This window comes from Theropithecus gelada, chromosome 5 (genome assembly GCF_003255815.1).
Source record: "Theropithecus gelada isolate Dixy chromosome 5, Tgel_1.0, whole genome shotgun sequence".
In the NCBI taxonomy this organism is placed as follows: domain Eukaryota; kingdom Metazoa; phylum Chordata; class Mammalia; order Primates; family Cercopithecidae; genus Theropithecus; species Theropithecus gelada.
This window is the reverse complement of record NC_037672.1, coordinates 84,874,762-84,894,822: the sequence shown is the minus strand read 5'-3', so window position 1 is coordinate 84,894,822 and position 20,061 is coordinate 84,874,762. Positions and strand designations below refer to the sequence as shown.

General features: G+C 40.7%; 1 protein-coding gene and 1 pseudogene across 1 annotated transcript in view; both read left to right on the top strand.

Moving 5' to 3' along the window:
* POLR2B (RNA polymerase II subunit B) overlaps positions 1–20,061 on the top strand; it is a 51,085-nt gene that overhangs the window by 555 nt on the left and 30,469 nt on the right. Inside the window, exons 2-7 of the mRNA XM_025385198.1 lie at positions 588–950; positions 8,100–8,172; positions 12,479–12,629; positions 16,129–16,241; positions 16,367–16,586; positions 16,964–17,122. Coding sequence (XP_025240983.1) covers positions 932–950; positions 8,100–8,172; positions 12,479–12,629; positions 16,129–16,241; positions 16,367–16,586; positions 16,964–17,122 — 735 coding nt within the window. The 5' untranslated portion in view covers positions 588–931. The remainder of the gene's footprint in view (positions 1–587; positions 951–8,099; positions 8,173–12,478; positions 12,630–16,128; positions 16,242–16,366; positions 16,587–16,963; positions 17,123–20,061) is intronic.
* Positions 15,800–15,893, top strand: LOC112625654 (annotated as a pseudogene).

The window sequence follows — 20,061 nt, the reverse complement described above, 5'->3', positions numbered from 1 at the left end:
AAACCCCACCTCTACTAAAAATACAAAAATTAGCCGGGCGTGGTGGCGCGCGCCTGTAATCCCAGCTATTTGGGAGGCCGAGGCAGGAGAATCGCTTGAACCTGGGAGGACGGAGGTTGCAGTGAGCCGAGATGGCTCCATTTCAAAAAATAATAAACAAAAATAAAAATTGCTTAGTGATTTGGTCTTTTTTTTTTTTTTTTTTTTGAGACGGAGTCTCGCTCTGTAGCCCAGGCTAGAGTGCAGTGGCCGGATCTCAGCTCACTGCAAGCTCCGCCTCCCGGGTTCCCGCCATTCTCCGGCCTCAGCCTGCCGAGTAGCTGGGACTACAGGCGCTGCCACCTCGCCCGGCTATTTTTTGTATTTCTTAGTAGAGATGGGGTTTCACCGTGTTAGCCAGGATGGTCTCGATCTCCTGACCTCGTGATCCACCCGTCTCGGCCTCCCAAAGTGCTGGGATTACAGGCTTGAGCCACCGCGCCCGGCCGATTTGGTCTTTATAAAGGCAAATCAATTGAGCATCCCAATGTTGCGGATTCACAGAACGAGCACTTTTTATTAATAAGTATACTTGGCTTTGTTTTCAGGTGTCGTTATTTGTGCAACGACATTGAAAAACAAGCAGAAATAAAACATTAACGGAACGGATGCGACAGCAGATTGCGGGAGCTGTCCTCTCAATCAGCCACCGGCAGCGGCGGCCCACAATTTGCGCGTGTGCAACCCAACTCCCGCCCAAGCTTGCCCTACAATTTGCGCAGGCGCAGATCCTAACTTTGGCGTCCCTGTGGGCGGCCTCTTGTGTGAGACGCACAGTATTCTGGGAACGTCGGAGACGGAAGTTACTTGGTCTTTAGCTCCCGGCGGTGGTGGCTTCTGCGCGCTTTTTGTCTTTGATTTCGAGTTAGGAGCTCGGGAACCGTTTGGCAATATGTACGACGCGGATGAGGGTAGGTGAAACACATGCCACGGCGGTCCAGCAGGGAAGCTTGGGGAACTGATTGGATTGAGGATTGGGGCCTTCCCTCCCGCCGGCCGTACAGTCCCTAGCCTTGTTCCCACACCTTTCAGGCCGGGAACGAAACTGGGGTAGGGAGAGGCGGAGGGTGCAGGGAACACAGCGTTAATGTTCCCGGTTAGGTTCACTGCTGCTCTCTGCACTTTCTCGTTCCCTTAGATCTGATCCTCGCTTCCTGTAGTGAAGTAGCGTGCAGAACCGTAAGATAAATTCCGTGGTTTTGAATTTGAAGCAAAGAGCACCCTTTAAAATTTTTCCTTAAAGCCACAGTCGACTTACTGAATAGCTGAAGTGTTGAGTGTCAGCCTGTGTCAGGCAGTGTGGAAGGCCCTGGAAATATATCGGGACAGAGAATATCGGGGGGAGGGTGGGCGGACTCGATTTAGTCTGACATTTCTTCATGCTGTTTGTAAGTCAAAGTAAATTGTCTTAAAGGATGGCGTTTAAATTTCCTCTTCTCACAGTGTCACAGTTCTCATAATGTCACAGTTCTCAGATGATATGTATTCTGCTACACTGGACCAATGTATAATATCTGTTTCTTTGCGCATATAGAATTCTTAGTAGTGGCCGAGCGCGATGGCTCCCACCAGCACTTTGGGAGGCCGAGACGTGCAGATCGTTTGAGGCCAGCCTGACCAACATGGGGGAAATCCCGCATCTACTAAAAATACAAAAATTAGCCGAGTGTGATGGCGCGCGCCTGTAATCCCAGTTATTCGGGAGGCTGAGGCCACATCGCTTGAGCCCAGGAGGCAGAGGTTGCAGTGAGCTGAGATTGCGCCTCTGCACCACAGCCTGAATGACAGAGTAAGACTCTGTCTTGGGAAAAAAAAAAAAAAAAAAACAGAATTCTTAGTTGAATCTAGTGTATTTTCGTAGCTGCCTTTTCCATTCTCCATATCTACTAATGCAAATCTTATTTTCTTCTAGCTCTCAATTCCTTGGCCACCCCTTACATCTCCTCTCTTTATTCCCTCAGCTACTTCTGATAAATGAGATGGAAAAAATTGAAGCAAAAGCTTGAACTTTAAAAAAAATTTTGAGAGATAGGGTCTGGCCATATTGCCCAGGCTGTTCTCAAACTCCTGAGCTCAAGCCATCTGCCTGTCTCAGCCTCCCAAAGTGCTGGGATTACAGGCGTAAGCCACTGTGCCCAGCCAAAAACTTAAACTTTTAAAGCTGTTTAAACTTCTGTCTCATTTATATCTTGTGTTCTAGAAATTTATTAGCATCATTATAGTACTTGTTCTTTTTAACTATTATCTCAGTAGAAGAAAAATTCGAAAAAAAGATTTTTTAAAGCATAATTTTTGGCTAGGTAATACATTCTCAGCTCACAAGCCAGAAAGTTTAAAAATGTTAAAGTGGGGTGGCTGGTACAGTGTCTCACGCATGTTATCCCTGCATTTTGGGAGCTTGAGGTGGGTGGATCGCTTAAGCTCAGCAGTTCAAGACCAGCCTGGGCAACAGGGGAGACCCCCTCTCTATAAGAAATGGAAACATTAGCTGGGTGTGGTGGTGCTCACCTATAGTCCCAGCTACTTGGGGAGCTGAGGCAGGAGGATCGCTTGAGCCTGGGAAGTTGACACTGCTGTGAGCCAAGAACAAAGTGAGACCCTGTCTCAAAAAAAAAAAAAAATTAAAGTGTCAGGTCTCCTTCTTACCCACCATCTGCCCAGTTTGAACTCTCCACAGTGGGTAACTACTGTTACAATAGATTTTAATCACTCTGCAGTTTCTTTTTTTTTTTTTTTTTTTTTTTGACAGTCTTGCTCTGTTGCCCAGGCTTGAGTGCAGTGGTGCAATCTTGGCTCACTGTAACCTCCGTCTCCCAGGTTCAAGCAGTTCTCCTGCCTCAGCCTCTCTAGTAGCTGAGATTACAGGCGTGCACCAACATGCCCAGCTAATATTAGTATTTTTAGTAGAGACAGGGTTTCTCCACGTTGGCCAGGCTGATCTCAAGCTCCTGACCTCAGGTGATTCACCTGCCTCAGCCTCCCAAAGTGCTGGGACTGCAGGTGTGAGCTACTGCGCCCAGCCTCCACAGTTTCTTTATGCATATTTGAGCAAATATAAATGGGATTTTCTCCTTTTTTAAAGACAGAAAGTAATATTCACACTTTTCTCCACTTTTAGATTTTGCTTAATGTATCTAGATTTTCGTATCAGTACACAGAAAGCATCGCCCCCGCCCCTTCGCCCACTCCCCCAGTTACTTAGTTTGTGTGGATGTACTATAACTTAAGTAGTCTCTTGATGGATATTTGATTTATTTCTAGTCATTTTCGGGTTCAGTGCTGTAAATGAATAATCTTGTATATATAATTTGCCCAAGTATGTCTGTGGGATGCATTTCTACATACAAAATTGTCACGTCAAATGATACACACCTTTAACATTTTGCTAGATGATGCCAAGTGACCACCATAGTGGTGATTTGTACTAGTTTTGCAATGTATAATGATCCTGTGGAAAAAAGAGTTTATCATAGTTGCTTTAGCAGTGAACCTACATTTTATTCTTGCCCATGTCCTCTGAAATGTTTATTAGATAATGTCCTCATCAGTTTTCAGCCACTATGTGAAAATGTCAGATTTCTGTCATCCACATGGAAACAAGTTAAACTTTTCATTTTTTCCTTTTTCTTCTAGTGTTTTACCTTTCTCCTTTCATTCACAGCCAAACATAAAAATAATAAGCTGTCCTTGTTTCTAATTTTCATCTTTCATGTCCTTTTCAACTGATTACAATATGTTTCTACTCATGCTACTGCATTAAGATAGCTCTAAGATTGACAGTGACTTCTCAATTGGTAAATGAGATGGATATTTAAAAAATCTTATCTAAACCCTGTGGTCTTCAAAACTGTTGATGACATCCTCCTGGAAACTCACTCAGCTTTCTAGCCACATCACTTCCACTTGATTCTTCTTATCTGACTTTTGTTCTCATTTTCTTTCCTGTTCACATTCTCTTTGGGTGATCTCATCCATTTTCCATTGTTTAGTTACCATTTGTATGTGGATGACTTCTGAATGTATACTTCTAGTTTAAAAGCCCTGGTATCTAACTGCCACTGGCCAACTAGGATATCTCCCAGGCTGCTTAACCTTGTCACTGCCCAAACTGAGCTAATTATTTTCTTTTGCTATTCCCCTCCCAAAGTCACTGCCTCCTGTGTTCTCTGTCTCCGTGAAGGGCACTGTTGGCCCTCTGTATCTGTAGGTTTCACGTCTGTATATTCAATTAATCTTGGATTGAAAATATTAAAAAGCTTGAGGCCAGGAGTTTGAGACCAGCCTGGGCAACATAGGGAGACCTCATCTCTACGAAAAAATTTAAAAATTAGCTGGGCATGGTGGCGTGTATCTGTGATCCCAGCTACTTGGGATACTGAGGTGGGAGGATTGCTTGAGCCCTAAGAGTTTGAGGCTACAGTGAGCTGTGATCACACCACTGCACTTCAGCCTGGGTAACAGTAAGGCCCTGTCTCAACAAAAAAGAGAATATTAGAAAAAAATTGTGTCCTTGTAAAAATGTACAGACTTTTTTTCTTGTCATTATTCCATAAACATTACAAGTAAACAATTCTTTACATAGCATTTACATTGTATTAGGTATTATAAGTAATCTAGAGATAATTTAAAGGATACAGGAGGATGTGCCTAGGGTATATAACAGTGCCATTTCATGTCAGGGACTTAAGCATCTGTGTTTTGGTATCTATGGGAGGTCCTGAAACCAGTCTCCAATGGACACTGAGGTACAACTGTTGTACCCTCTGTTGTTGAAATAAAAAACCTGGCCATCATTTTTGACTCCTCTCTTTCACCTCTATATCTAATCAGTCACCAAGCCCTGTTGGTTCTGTCTCCTAAATACGTCAAATCTGGTCACTTCTCTATCCCCTTCACCATCATTCTAGTTCATGTTGCTGCCATCCCTTGCCTAGATTACTCCTAACTGATTTGTGTACTTCCAATCCATTCTCCACACTGGCCATAGGGATCTTTCAGAAACGAAAATGTGACCTAGCCACAACCCTGCTAAACTCAAATCTCTTGATAAAGGCCAAACTCTTCTTATTCCACTTCCAACTTCACGCTCTGCGCTTCCGCTGCATTGACCTTCTGTCATTCTTTGAATGTGCCATCCTATCTTGCATTATGGGGTCTTTTGCACAATTTGGTTTTTTCTATTCGGTAGGGTTCTTTCTTGACTCCTCCTACCTTTTTCCCTTCCTTTTTGCCTGATTACTCCTTTTTATAACATGAGGTCTCTGCTCAGCTTTATTTTTATTTTTTATTTTTTTGAGATGGAGTTTCCCTTTGTCGGCCCAGGCTGGAGTGCAGTGGTGCGATCTTGGCTCACTGCAACCTCTGCCTCCCAGGTTCAAGTGATTCTTTGCTTCAGCCTCCTGAGTAGCAAGGATTACAGGCGTGCTCCACCATGCCTATCTAATTTTTGTATTTTTAGTAGAGACGGGTTTCATCGTGCTGGCCAGGCTGGTCTCAAACTCCTGACCTTGTGATCCATCTGCCTTGGATTCCCAAAGTGCTGGGATTACAGGCGTGAGTCACTGTGCCTGACCAGCTTTTTAAAGACAATTTTAGAGACGGGGGTCTCGCTTTGTGGCTCAGGCTCGTCTCGAACTCCTGGTTTCAAGTGTGCCTGCCACCTTGGCCTTCCAGTGGTGGGATTACTGACATGAGCTACTGCACCTGGCCTCTGCCCAGCTTTTGGGAAGTCTTCCCTAACCTCTTCAGGTCTTTGTCAGGAATATTCATATCACTTTTTTTTTTTTTTTTTTTTTAGACAGAGTCACACTCTGTCACCCAGGCTGGAGTGCGGTGGCATGATCTTGGCTCACTGCAACCTCTACCTTCTGGGTTCAAGTGATTCTCCTGCCTCAGCCTCCCTAGTAGCTGGGACTATAGGTGGGTGCCACCATGCCTGGCTAATTTTTGTATTTTTAGTAGAGATGGGTTTTCTCCATGTTAGCCAAGCTGGTCTTGAACTCCTGGTCTCAAGTGATCTGCCTGCCTTGGCCTCCCACAGTGTTGGGATTATAGGCATGAGCCAGTGCACCCAGCCTCAAAAAAAATTTGATAAGTGGATGAATAAATGAGTCTCTTTCATGGGTTCATTTTCCTTCATATGACTCTTAAAGTTGTTCCCAGATATCCTGCCTTCAGTCTTCCTTCTCTGTGTACAATCTCATTTTTCTCCCACGCATTTGTTAATGATTCCAATTCTGTACTTTTTTTTTCAAATTTTAAAATGTTTATTTTATTGACACAGATACACATGTGTTATATGCCAATGTGTATCTATTGTGTCACATGTTGTCTATAATTTAGACTCTTCATTTGAGTTTATATTCGTATATATGTGCCTACCAGAAGTATTTGAAGGGATACGTGATCTATAGATATCTCTAAAGCCGATCTCATTACCTCTCCTTTTTCCACCATCTTACTTGCTTCTCTGATATGGCAGTGATACTAACTTTTAATCTCTCATCAAAGCTGGAAATCTCTGAGCTATTATAGATAACTTTGTCTTTCTTACCCTTCCCCCAGGAATAGGGATTAATAATTCCAGTCCATTTAAGAAGGGTTTATTAAAAATTTATTTTGTATATGTATCAAATTTTGAACCCAAAGTTTTACAGGCTATGTATGTGTACATTAGAATAAAAACCAAAAATACAGCACACTTATTCTTTCACATAAGACGATGGGATTAATATTAGAGGACCAGTGCATACTGATTTTTTTGAATGCATATTTAAATTACTGTTGCATAACTACTCGAAAATTTAGCTACTTAAAAAATTATTTTGTTATGTTCATGGATACTGTGGGTCAGGAATTTGGACAGGACTTGCCTGCCTTCCACCGTGACTCTGGTTCATTTGGGAAGACATTAAGGCCGAGTGTTGACAGCTGGGTGAGAGATTATCTGTAGTGTTGACTCTCATGTCTGACATGAGACATAGCTTGGGAGGACTCAAGGACTAAAATTGCTAATGGAGCATCTGTAAGTGACCTCTTCTTATAGTTCGGGCTTTCTCAGAATGTAGCAGCCTCAGAATAGTGTATGACTTAAAAAAAAATTTTTTTTTTTTTAAATTTAAATTTTTGAGACTGAGACTCTCTCTGTTGCCCAGGCTGGAGTGCAGTGGTGCAGTCTCAGCTCACTGCAACCTCTATCTCCTGGGTTCAAGCAATTCTCTTGCCTCAGCCTGCTGAGTAGCTGGGATTACAGGCATGTGCCACCATGCCCGGCTAATTTTTGTATTTTTTAGTAGAAACGGAGTTTTGCCATATTGGCCTGGCTGGTCTCGAACTCCTGACCTCAGGTGATCCACCCACCTTGGCCTCCCAAAGTCTAGGATTATTATAGGCCTGAGCCACCACTACTTTTTAATGACAGCTTAGGGCTCCAGAAAGTGTTTTAGCAAACATGACAGAAACTTCATTGCCTTTTCTGACCTGGCTTCTGAAGTCATGCAGCATTGCTTCAGCGGCATTCTCTTAAGTTACAGGAGAGTCAGAATCTACCTGATTCAAGGAGAGGGTGCATAGACCACTATATCTTATGATGGGAGTGTCAAGATCACATTATAGAAGGCCATGTGGGATGGGAGATAGGCTAGTGGCCATCTTTGGAAAATGTAATCTTTCATACCTGTACATGTATGAAATGTTGCTGTAATAGATCGCCCCACCTCAGGGTATTGCCCAGCTGTTGGAATCCTTCCATGGCTCTGCCCCCTCATTCTGTCTCTTACTCTAGTCTCTGAAAATCTTACTGATCAATAAAATGGAAAACTTAAAATTCATACAACTTACATTAAAACTCTCTAATAAACCTCTTCGTATATTGGAAGAATACCTGTGTGACATAGACATAAATTATTTTATTAATGTAATTGAAATTTTAGAGAACCTGGGGTGAAAGCATTACTTATTCAGCAGAAAGTAAATATGTTTCTGCTACTTAAAGTTATAGGAGCAAGATGTTAACTAAGTGGCATCTCATTGCAAATGAGTACAATATTTTGTTTTTACAGATATGCAATATGATGAGGATGATGATGAAATCACCCCGGATTTGTGGCAAGAAGCATGCTGGATTGTAATTAGGTAACTTTGGACCAAACTGAATTAGCTTGAAAAGGCACTGTAGATTTCCTGCTTATTCTTCTTGATAAATAGCTGTTCTATATAAATATGCTACATGACAGTAGTTATTTTATTTATATATTTAACATTTTAAGTAATTCAGACCTAAAAATTAACACAAAGAATTCATTTAATCACTTCACCCAGATTCCGAAAATGTTACCCCATACTACATTTCTTTGTCTTTTCTTCTTTTGGTACATATTTTTTTCTGAAACATGTGAGAATAACTTGCAGATCACTTGATCCTGGGAGGTTGAGGCTACAGTGAGCCAAGATTGCACTGCCGTACTCCAGCCTTGATGACAGAGTGAGACCCTGTTTCCAAAAAAAAAAAAAAAAAAGAGTAACTTGCAGACATAAGGACATTCTTTTACATCATCACAATTATGATGATCTTATTTAATCTGTAGACCCTACCCACATTTTCCCAGTTGTTCCACTCATGTTTATAGCAAAATAAAAATTTTTCTGACCCTGGATCCAGCCTAGGATCACATACTGGATTTAGTTGTCATGGCATATTCTTCTATTTCCTTTAATCTGGAACAGTTCCTCAGTGTGTCTGTTCTTTTTTTTGTACCTTGACATTTTTGAAGAATACATGCCAGTTACTTTTTAGGATGCCTTTCAGTTAGGTTTGTCTAATAGTTCTCATAATTAGATTCAGATGATTACTTTTGGCAGAAGTGACATAGTCTCAGTGCATTGTATCAAGAGGCACGTTTGTTTCATTACTAGTAATGTTAATTTGATTGCTTGGTTTTCTCATTGTTTTAAATAGACAAAGTTAAAATTGGTTTTAATTCACTGCAAATTCCCATCCAATTCTAAGCGTAACTAAATGTGATAAAATTCTGAGAAGCCTTGTGTAGGTAAGAAAAGTAACTTATAAGTGATAAAGTAACATCCTGTTATGTTAGGATGTTAAAGGTTTATAACTCTTCTCTCATCCCCTGACCGCTGCTTTATATACAACAACATGACGATGGATGCCTCTCTGAGCCCCATCAGCTCCAAGGTGCATGACCTCTTGGTCAACATTCTCTCTTTTCAAAGAACACATGCTTCCGACATTCTGCCAGTTGTATTTGGAGTCTAACTGAATACCTTTCTTGAATGTTGTTTTGTTAGAAAGATGTTGTTTTGCCTGTAATCCTAGCACTTTGGGATGCTGAGGCAGGCAGATCAATCACTTAAGGTCAGGAGTTGGAACCAGCCTAGCCAACATGGTGAAGCTCTGTCTTTACTAAAAAATAAAAAAATTAGATGAGTGTAGTGGTGCATGCCTGTAATCCCAACTACTTGGGAGGCTGAGGCAGGAGAATCACCTGAACCTGGGAGGCAGAGTTTGCAGTTAGGTGACATGACGTCACTACACTCCAGCCTGGGCGGCAGAGCGAGACTCCGTCTCAAAAAATAAAAAAGATATGATTCAGTGTGTTTGTCCAGAATCTTACAAAAGAAAGTATTGAAAGCTAGGTGCTGTGGTGTGTGCCTGTATAGTCCCAGCTACCTGGGAGGCTGAGGCAGAAGGATCACTTGAGCTCACGAGTTTGAGTGTTGCCTGGGTAACATAGTGAGACCTTGTCTCTAAAAATAAATAATAATAAAAAAAATTGAGTTTTTGGGATATAAGTATATATTTTTCCGTAAGGAGTGGGGGTGAGAATGGGAGCTCTGTTTCTGGTGGCAGGGTTTGGAGAAGGGGCAGGGGCAGAAGTTGCCACGTTTGGTTGCAGAGGTGGCAAGAAGCCCGTGAAACAGCCGAAGAAGCAGGCCAAGGAGATGGATGAGGAAGACACAGCTTTCCAGCAGAAGCAAAAAGAGGAGCAGAAAAAGCTTTCAAATTGAAGGCTGTGGGGAAAGGGCCCCTGGCCACAGGTGGAATGAAGACATTTGGCAAAAAGGCTTGACGAGGTGGCTCACGCCTGCCCGTAATCCCAACACTTTGGGAGGCTGAGGCGGGTGGATCACTTGAGCTCAGGAGTTTGAGACCAGCCTGTGCAACATAGCCAGACCCTATCTCTCTCTCTCTCTCTCTTTTTTTTTTAAAACAAAGAATAAAAGAAATCTGGCAAAAAGTCAGCTTTTCTTTGTGCCTGAGGTGATGGTAACCTTTGATTCCATTTGTATTTAAACATCTGTATTCTCTGCCGTACTATCTTTTGCCACCTATAGCTAGAATGAAGCATTGTCTTGGAGCCTTTTATAAACACAAAAAATAAAACAAATTGGCTGTAGAAGACAAAACTTTATTGAGACAGTTACATCTTCTGTGATGTTTGGGTGTTAAACACCAAGAGGTATTTTATTAGGAAACAATAATCAGGTAGATGTTCTGTGGAGTGTGCCTATATTCTACATTCTTCTAGTAGAAAAAATATTTTATCTTAGAAGAAGAAGTTGTTTTCAACATATGTGGTAGATTGCTCAAGGATAAAGTACTCTATTGTTAACTGTCATAGCATTTATCATTTGTTACAAAATAAGTTATTTGATTTTTAAGTTTAAATTGACTGTAGATACTTTGGTTATTGAGAAATGAATTTTGATTTTTTTTTTTTTACTTTTCAATATCAAGTGATCTTTACCTAGCAATGTGAATGTGATATTAGTTAATATCACAAGTAACTGCATACGATGACTTCAGGTAAAATAAGCACTAGAGTAGATATAAATATGAAATATTTATATAGTTTAGGTGTTTAAGCACCATTCTAATGATTTTGGGGAAAGTAGGTATAGTTCAGCTTCCTGGGGTAATGAAACTTATCTATAGTTTAGAAGCTATTTCCTCTTAAATTGCCTATAAAAAACCATTGCTATTTATATTACAGGCAATGCCATGTTTTTCTTACACATCAGTGACTAATCCACATGATAATGAGAAATTTCTTTCCTAATATGTGACAGTCTCTACTGAAATAAATTGCCTCAACTACTATTTAGTTCATACCTTACACATGTATGGTTGTCTGCTGTGTTTTCTACCATAGAACCTAACTTCTAATAGTGGTGGCCATACTTGACTGGATCAGGGTGGGGCCGATTTGTTGGCCTGTCACTGATGTGTGAGGTGATGAAGCCAAAATGGGAGGCTGATGATTAGTTGGACTCTGCATATTGTCTCAGAAAATTGATGTGAAGATGGGGGAGTCAGTAGTTGGGGAGCAGAAGCTAAGTAGTCTCACAGATACAAGATGACAGAGGTCACAAGATACAGGAGTGGAGATGTGGAGGTGTGGTGGGGCACTTCCTACTGCTGAGGGGTGATGGGATAATCTTGAGGGTTGTGCTAGATCCTCCAGCCTCTGTGAAGCCCAGCTTTGCGGCTATTCCTGGATGGTAATAGGGAGTGATCTGTTGAGATCCTCTTGCACTTGTATCTACTTGTATCTTTATGTCTTTCCACACCCCTCACCTGAAAAGTATCTGTTCCTTATAAAAATAATGTCTACTCTTTAGATTATAGATCTCTCAGCCATGCTACATTTTTATCACCAGTCTTTTGCTGAGTATTTTTATGTAAAGACTTACTCTTCTTATCCCACCTTTAACAATTCAAAATAGAACTAATGATTGGTAACCTAAAGTTGGTATTCTCACGCATTATTTTAGTCATTGATATCACTACCCCCCCTCCTATTCAAATCAAAGTTCTTATTATCTTTGGCTATTGATTTTTCTTTAGTTTTATCTCCTGACTCATTTTTCAAGAAATATTTCAAAGAGGTAGAATAAAATTTGTCCATAGAGGACATGCAGTTTTTTTTTTTCTTTGAGATGGGGTCTCGCTGGCTCCCAGGCTAGAGTGCAATGATGCCATCATGACTCAATGCAGCCTCAAACTCTGGGCTCACATGATCCCCCTACCTCAGCCTCTTGAGTATGTGGGCCTATAGGCACATGCCACCATACCTGACTATTTTTTTTATTTGTAGAAATGAGGTCTCATTACGTTGCCCAGGCTGAACTCAAGCAATGCTCCTGCCTTGGCCTTCCAGGAGCTGGGATCCTTATAGTTCTTATATCGTGCTTTAAGTATTTTACCCACAAATATAAGCTGCTTTTCCCCAAATAATAAGTTCTACAAAGAAAATGTGCCCGGTTTCATCCTTTTTAAGATAGATCACAGTATCTTGTTTAGTGGTTGACATATAATGGTTGGTATTTAATGACTGTTGAATTGATTATAATGAAAATGGGGAATTATGCTAGAAATTATCACTGAGTTGCAACTGACTGAACTCAAATATTTTCCCAGTTCCTATTTTGACGAGAAAGGCTTGGTCAGACAACAGCTGGATTCTTTTGATGAGTTTATTCAGATGTCTGTTCAAAGAATTGTGGAAGACGCTCCTCCTATAGACCTACAAGCTGAAGCTCAGCATGCTAGTGGAGAAGTTGAAGAACCGGTAAGATGGTTAGTTCTAATAGTTACACCGGTACAAGAAGAGTATTGGTTTGAAATTTCAGCCCTTCTGTTAACTGACTTAAAGGTTAAAAAAAGTCAGTTGGAGCTTTTAGCAGAGTACTTACAGCACCGTCAGTCACTTTCTGATTTATTCTCTCTAATGAGGAGGTGTATTTTTTTTTTCAAGTAATCCCATCCTTATTCACGTAGTAGGTATTGAATAGTTGGGAAGAGAGGACTCTGAAATATGAACAAATAGGAGAAGTGAGCCAGAGATAGTCACGTTGCTTTAGATAGATAACCGCACTTTTTTCTCTCACATTATAAAAATGATAAAAAATGTTTGAAGGAATTTTCATCTGATTTTATATATTTCATGAAGTACACTATTATAACTATATGAGGTAAGAAAGGTAAATCACCCAAACATATCAGCTATCTTTATTAAGCTTCTTATAGCTTTTGCTCACATATATGCATGTTTTTTAGTATTGTTAAAATCATACCAAGGGTATACTTTTATAATTTGGTTTTATATGAGTGATTATAAATAAATATGTAGTCCAAAATAATGACTGTCCTAGTTTTAGAGAAGTTGAGAGGCAGTTGTTGGAACATATTGGGCTTTGAGAGACAGGGAAAACTGAAAAACAAAGTGAGGTAGGGAAAGCCCCCCAAAAAGAGTTAGACACAGGGAGAGTTCATTGTTTCTAGCCTGATCAGTTTCTCTTCTGTGTAGCTGATCTCCTAAGGGCTGGTCTGTTATTTCCATTTTAGTTGGACATGCTGTACGGAATTTTGCTATTAAGAACGAAAGCGATTGGCTCTTCTAGGGCTCTGCTGGAAAGGGGGACATTAAGTTTCTTTTTTATTCTTGGGTCATATTTTCTTTTTTACAGGGATGACAGGTGCCCACCACCATGCTTGGCTAATTTTTTTGTATTTTTAGTAGAGACAGGGTTTCACATGTTGGCCAGGCTGATCTCCAACTCCTGACCTCAAGTGATCCACCCCCTTCAGCCTCCCAGAGTGCTGGGATTACAGGCATGAGCCACTGCACTTGGCTTGTTGGGTCACTTTTTCTTCATGATCTTTGTATAACAAGCGAAATAACAATAGAACGTAGCAAATTCAATGTGCCAGTAATGGAAGTACTAAAGGAGGAGGGGATGTCTGAGGCTTAGTTATCAGAGCTTAGTAGAAAAGATGGAAGAGACTTAAATTTACTGTGAATAACAGGTAGGAGTTCTCTTAGAAGAGAAAAGGTGCTTAGTCATTTCAGCAAGGAGATACTTGGCGTCGCCGGCGTGGTGGCTCATACCTAGAATTTCAGCTCTTTGGGAGGCGGAGGCGGGCAGATCACCCGAGGTCAGGAGTTTGAGATCAGCCTGGCCAATATGGTGAAACCCGCTTTCTACTAATAAAGTACAAAAATTAGCCAGGCGTGGTGGTCGGCACCTGTAGTCCCAGCTACTCGGGAGGCTGAGATAGGAGAATTGCTTGAACGTGGGAGACGGAGGTTGCAGCCAGCTGAGATCGCAGCCACTGCACTCCAGCCTGGGTGACAGAGCGAGACGCTGTCTCAAAAAAAAAAAAAGAAAAAGAAAAAAAAAAAGAAAATACCTGGTATATTTAGGCTGGGGATGGGATGGGGACCACAATGATCAGTATGTGATTTTGGCTTATCTATTTTTTTTTTTTTTTTTTGAGGCGGAGTCTGGCCGTATTGCCCAGACTAGAGTGCAGTGGCGCGATCTTGGCTCACTGCAAGCTCCGCCTTACGGGTTCACGCCATTCTCCTGCCTCAACTTTCCGAGTAGCTGGGACTACAGGCGCCTGCCACCACGCCCGGCTAATGTTTTTGTATTTTTAGTAGAGACAGGGTTTCGCGGTGTTAGCCAGGATGGTCTGGATCTCCCGACCTCATGATCTGCCTGCCTCCGCCTCCCAAAGTGCTGGAATTACAGGGCTTATCCATTTTTACTAGGCATTAGGAAGATAAGATGGAACCCGATTGTTGAAAGCTTTGAATGTCATTGGATGTTATGAGGAATTACTGAGAGACTGTCAAAGAATATACATAAAGCATTATTTTAGAAAAGTTACTTTCGAAAGCGATGCTTACTTGGAATAGAAAGAGGCTAGAAGAGGCCTGGTGCAGTGGCTCACGCCTGTAATCCCAGCACTTTGGGAGGCCTAGGCAGGAAGATCTCTTGAGGCCAGGAGTTGGAGACCATCCTGGCCAGCATGAAACCCCATCTCTACCAAAAAAATACAAAAATTAACTGGGTCTGGTGGCGCGCGCCTGTAGTCCCAGCTACTCGGGAGGCTGAGGCAGGGGAATCACTTGAACCCAGGAGGCGGAGGCTGCAGTGACCCTAGATCACACCACTGCACTCCAGCCTGGGTGACAGAGTGAGACCCTATCTCAAACAAAACAAAACAAAAGAGGCTGGAGGAGATAAAAATCAGAATAGCCTATGATTAAGATAGTAATGACCTAGACTAGATGATGGCACAGATAAGGAGTAGAGGGTTGGCTTCCCTTTGGTTCATTATCACCACCGCTCTCTTTGCCCTTTGTCTACCCCAGCTTGGGAGACTTGAGTATCAATAATTAATCATTAGTAAAACATCTGCTCAGTTCTATTTTCTTCTCTGAGACTTGATTTAGAGAAAAGTACACTATCCATTTATCTGTAGAAAGTTGTCCTCATAGATCTTGTTTTATTAGGCAGCAAGTGAATGTTTAATTGAAAAATTTCTTTTTTTGCTATGGACTAAGCTATATTCCAGCCAGGGTTGGAAGTTCTCAGCCCTTTATATAGAATGTTTAGGATATTTTTTGTGTTTTTTAAAATAAAATTTTTTTCTTTTGTTTACTTGTTTGACAGATTAATTTGTATGTTTAAGAGTTAGGTTTATTTTAAAAAATGTTCTATTGATTAGATTAGAGCACAGTTCTAGTTGTCTGGATTTGCTATCTTTGTTCTCTGGTCACTTTGTATTTTTGATGACGCTTACCAAGGAGAGGGCACAAGAAACTATGTAGATCATTAATGTAAATCCATTTTAACTGATATAAACTCAGCACATGATGTGTACAGTCTTTGTTTACTTTTAGTATATTAAGTCTCTTTTTGTCTTCTGCCTTAAGAAAGCAATTAGCAAATCCTTTTGTAGTTGATAAGTGTGATGATTAGGTGTGAGATGTGCCTTCCTTAAACCTTGTTACAAACCTTGTTAGCACATTACCTGTCTAATGTGAAAATAAATTTTTAAGAAAAGAGGAAAAAAGAGAAAGTGATATGGTTTAAAACTTGACATCTGTGCAGTATGGATATTGACTTTGAGAAGTCCCCATTTCAGTAAAATGGATTAATTTTGCCAGTTTGTAGAGCTGCTTCTACTTAAAATGTTAATGTCAATTAAAATGGAATCATTAAAACTTTCATGGAAAAAATTATTTACTCTTTTCATGTTTTTTTGTTTAATTTCAGCCAAGATATTTGCTGAAGTTTGAACAAATTTATCTTTCCAAGCCTACCCACTGGGAAAGAGATGGTGCTCCTTCACCAATGATGCCCAATGAAGCTAGATTAAGAAATCTCACGTAAGAAAAAAGTTTTCCTTGTCAGCAGCAGATACTGAAATAGAATTCTGAAAATGTAATTTTAACCACTTGAGGGTTTAACAGATAACCTGTTGCTTAACTGTGATCTACTTTTATCTTCAAAGGTATTCTGCTCCGCTTTATGTTGATATAACAAAAACAGTCATTAAAGAAGGTGAAGAACAGCTTCAGACTCAGCATCAGAAAACTTTTATCGGAAAAATTCCAATTATGTTGCGGTCAACTTACTGCCTTTTGAATGGCTTGACAGATCGTGATCTTTGTGAGTTAAATGAATGCCCTTTGGATCCTGGTGGCTATTTCATTATTAATGGATCAGAAAAGGTATAGTAACATTATTTTAAAAAATGACAAAATGATAGTTAAAATTTAGTTTAAAGTTGAAATAAAAAAAAAAAAAAAGATTTTCATGCAGGATAACCTGGCAGTGACTTATTTAGGGTATGACAGCTAAACTTATATAAAGCAAAGCTTTATTTAGTTGTATATAATATGCACTGGAAATTTGGTCAGTTTCAGTCAGTTTTGGAGCTTATGTATTTCTATGAAGTGTTTATGCAAAATGGAGTTTTTAAAGTTGAAGAATTAAATATTTCAGTGAGCCTATATGATCAGATTAAATTAAGATGCAGATTTTACTCTCTTTTCTCTTCACTGACCTTTTGGATTTTATGGCTATAACCTTCTTATTGTCCAAATAGGTTCTGATTGCCCAAGAGAAAATGGCAACAAACACAGTTTATGTGTTTGCCAAAAAGGACTCTAAATATGCCTACACAGGAGAGTGTAGATCATGTCTGGAGAATTCTTCCCGACCCACCAGTACTATATGGGTTAGCATGCTGGCAAGAGGAGGACAGGTATGGACTGGGTATGATGTTATTTGGGTTTATTCCTTTGTGCCTTGTTTTAAAATTCACTAGACTGCATTCTCGGTCCAAAAAAGCTTTTCTGGAGCAATATTGTTGTTATATATTGTATCGTTTACCTATCGCTGTGTGACAAATTACTCTTCCAGCAACATTTATCATCTCACAGCTTCTGTGAGTCAGGAATCTGGGTGCTGCTTAGCTGAGTCTTTTGGCCAAGCATCTCTCACAAGGCTGCAATCAGATGTTTCCCTGGGCTGCCGTCATCTCAAGAGCCATTCACATGGTTGTCTGCAGGATTTAGTTCTTGATTGACTGTTGGACTGAGTCTCAGGTCTTTACGCGCTGTTGGCTGGAAGCCTTTCTTAGTTCCTTGCCGTGTGGACCTGTGCGTATAGCAGCTGACAGCAGCAGAGCAGCTTGCTTCTTCAGAGAGAGTAAGCAAAAAGAGCTATAGAGAGAGAGTACGAGCAAGGTAGAAATCAGTCTTTTATAACTTTAAAGTTGTAGCAACATTCTGTCATTTTTGCCATGTTCTTTTTGTTAGTTGCAAGTCAGTATGTCCAGCTCACACTGTGAGGAGGATATTACAAGGGCAATAGTAGGAGGCAGGAATCACTGGGTACCAGCTTAGAAGTTGCAGACCACTGGTATAGTTATAAGCATAGGTTGCTTATAATAATGGAATCTAGTAGTAGCTAGCAGTTCTTAAATATTTGCTGTATGCCAATTCTGTTACTCAGATTGCTTGATTTAATCTTTACAGCTATCTTGGAAAACCTCTATTTCAGTTCGTGTATGTGTGTGTGTATGTGTGTATGCATACATATCTGTTTTCTTTTTTTTTTTTGAGACAGTCTTGCCCTGTCGCCAGGCTGCAGTGCAGTGACATGAGCTTAGCTCAATGCAATCTCCGCCTCCCTAGTTCAAGTCATTCCCCTGCCTCAGCCTCCTGAGTAGCTGTGACTACAGGCGCACACCACCACACCTGGCTAATTTTTCGTGTTTTTTAGAAGAGATAGGGTTTCACCATGTTGGTTCAGGATGGTCTCGATCTCCTGATCTTGTGATCTGCCCTCCTTGGCCTCCCAAAGTCCTGGGATTACAAGCATGAGCTACCGTGCCTGGCCAGGAGTTTTAAATAATTAAAATGGTTTTTATTTGTGAATGGTTTTTGGTAACTGGTGTTTCCATTTGTTTTTTGTAATTTTTTTAAAAAGCTTTATTTTCAATTTAATTTAATAATTTTGCATGTGTGGGATGCAGTGTGATGTTTTGATACATGTATACAATGTATAATGATACTAGGGTACTTAATGAAATGAGGGTACTTAGCATGTTTTTAATAATATTTTATTTGTAAAAAATAAAATTTGTAAGGTAAGCATTCTTCCCCTGTGCACAACATTGCTGGGTATTGTAAGAGATCATCAAAACACACAATCCTTACAGACCCTGTCTCAAAAAAATAAAAAGAGAAAGAAAAAACAGAAAGTAATGGTTTTTTGGGAATACAAGCTTTAGGCATTAAATGATAGTAACACAGTGCAGAGGCCAAATGACACCTATTATATATATTAGTTTGGAGGAGAATGAGATACTAGTATGGTGTGGTCCATGCAACGTTTTTTTTTTTTTTTTTTTTTTTTTTTTGAGACAGAGTCTCACTCTGTTGCTAGGCTGGAGTGCAGTGGCACGATCTCGGCTCAGTGCAACCTCCACCTCCTGGCTCAAGTGATTCTCGTGCCTCAGCCTCCCAAGTAGTTAGATTATAGGCCTGTCACACCACACCTGGCTAATTTTGTATTTTTAGTAGAGACAGGGTTTCACTATGTTGCTTAGGTTGGTCTCGAACTCCTGAGCTCAAGTGACGCGCCTGTCTTGGCCTTCCAAAGTGCTGACATGAGCCACTGCCCCTGACCTGTTCATGAAACTTAATAGAGAAGATTGGACTTGACTTACACTTTGAAAGATGGTGTGGAGTTATATAAGCAGAGAGAAACTGGAAGGACTTTCTTATTAGAGGAGAGTGGGGATGAGTGTTTGGAGAATCACTGGAAGATAACTCTGATTGAGCTGAATGGAGTATGTTGAATAGTGAATGACAAGTAGGTGATTAGGGTGGATCTGGATTAGTGGATCTTAACTAAAGGTTCACATCAATAACCTATGACTCTTCCAAGTTCAATGGTGGGAATAGGGCTGGAATGGGGCCCAGGTACAAGTATTTGAAAGAGGTCCCCAGGTGATTGTGATGTGCATTCTTTGTTGAGAGGCATCGGCCTGGATGATGGAGGGCCAAGACACAAACAGTATATTAGGGAGACTGTCATGGCAACTCTGAACAAAATGAATTAATTGGAGGCAGAGAATGGAAAATGATCTGGATTTGATGGTGAGTTTGATAAGATAAAAGGATGAGTCAGTTAAGATACTATGGTTTGTATTCTGAGGTTCCAGGAGAGTGGTGAACTTCGAGTAATTGATTTAGGAGAGAATATAATAAGTTCAGTTTTAGATAAGATTTTTGGGGAGTGCATGTTGTAGACATTATGATTTTTTTCTTTAAAAAAAATTTTTTTTTTGGAGACCAAGTCTGGAGTGCAGTGGCTCGATCCCAGCTCGCTGAAACCTCCGCCTCCCAGGTTCAAGCGATTCTCCTGCCTCAGCCTGCTGAGTAGCTGGGATTACAGGTGTGTGCCACCATGCCCAGCTAATTTTGTATATTTAGTAGAGACGGGGTTTCACCATGTTAGCCAGGCTGATCTCGAACTCCTAGCCTCTGGTGATCTGCCCGCCTTGGCCTTCCAAAGTGCTGGGATTACAGGTGTGAGCCCCTGCACCCAGCCTGTGAGCCATTGTGCCCGGCCTAAAATTTTAAAAATATTTATAGAGATGAGGTCCCACTATGTTGCCCAGGCTGGTCTTGA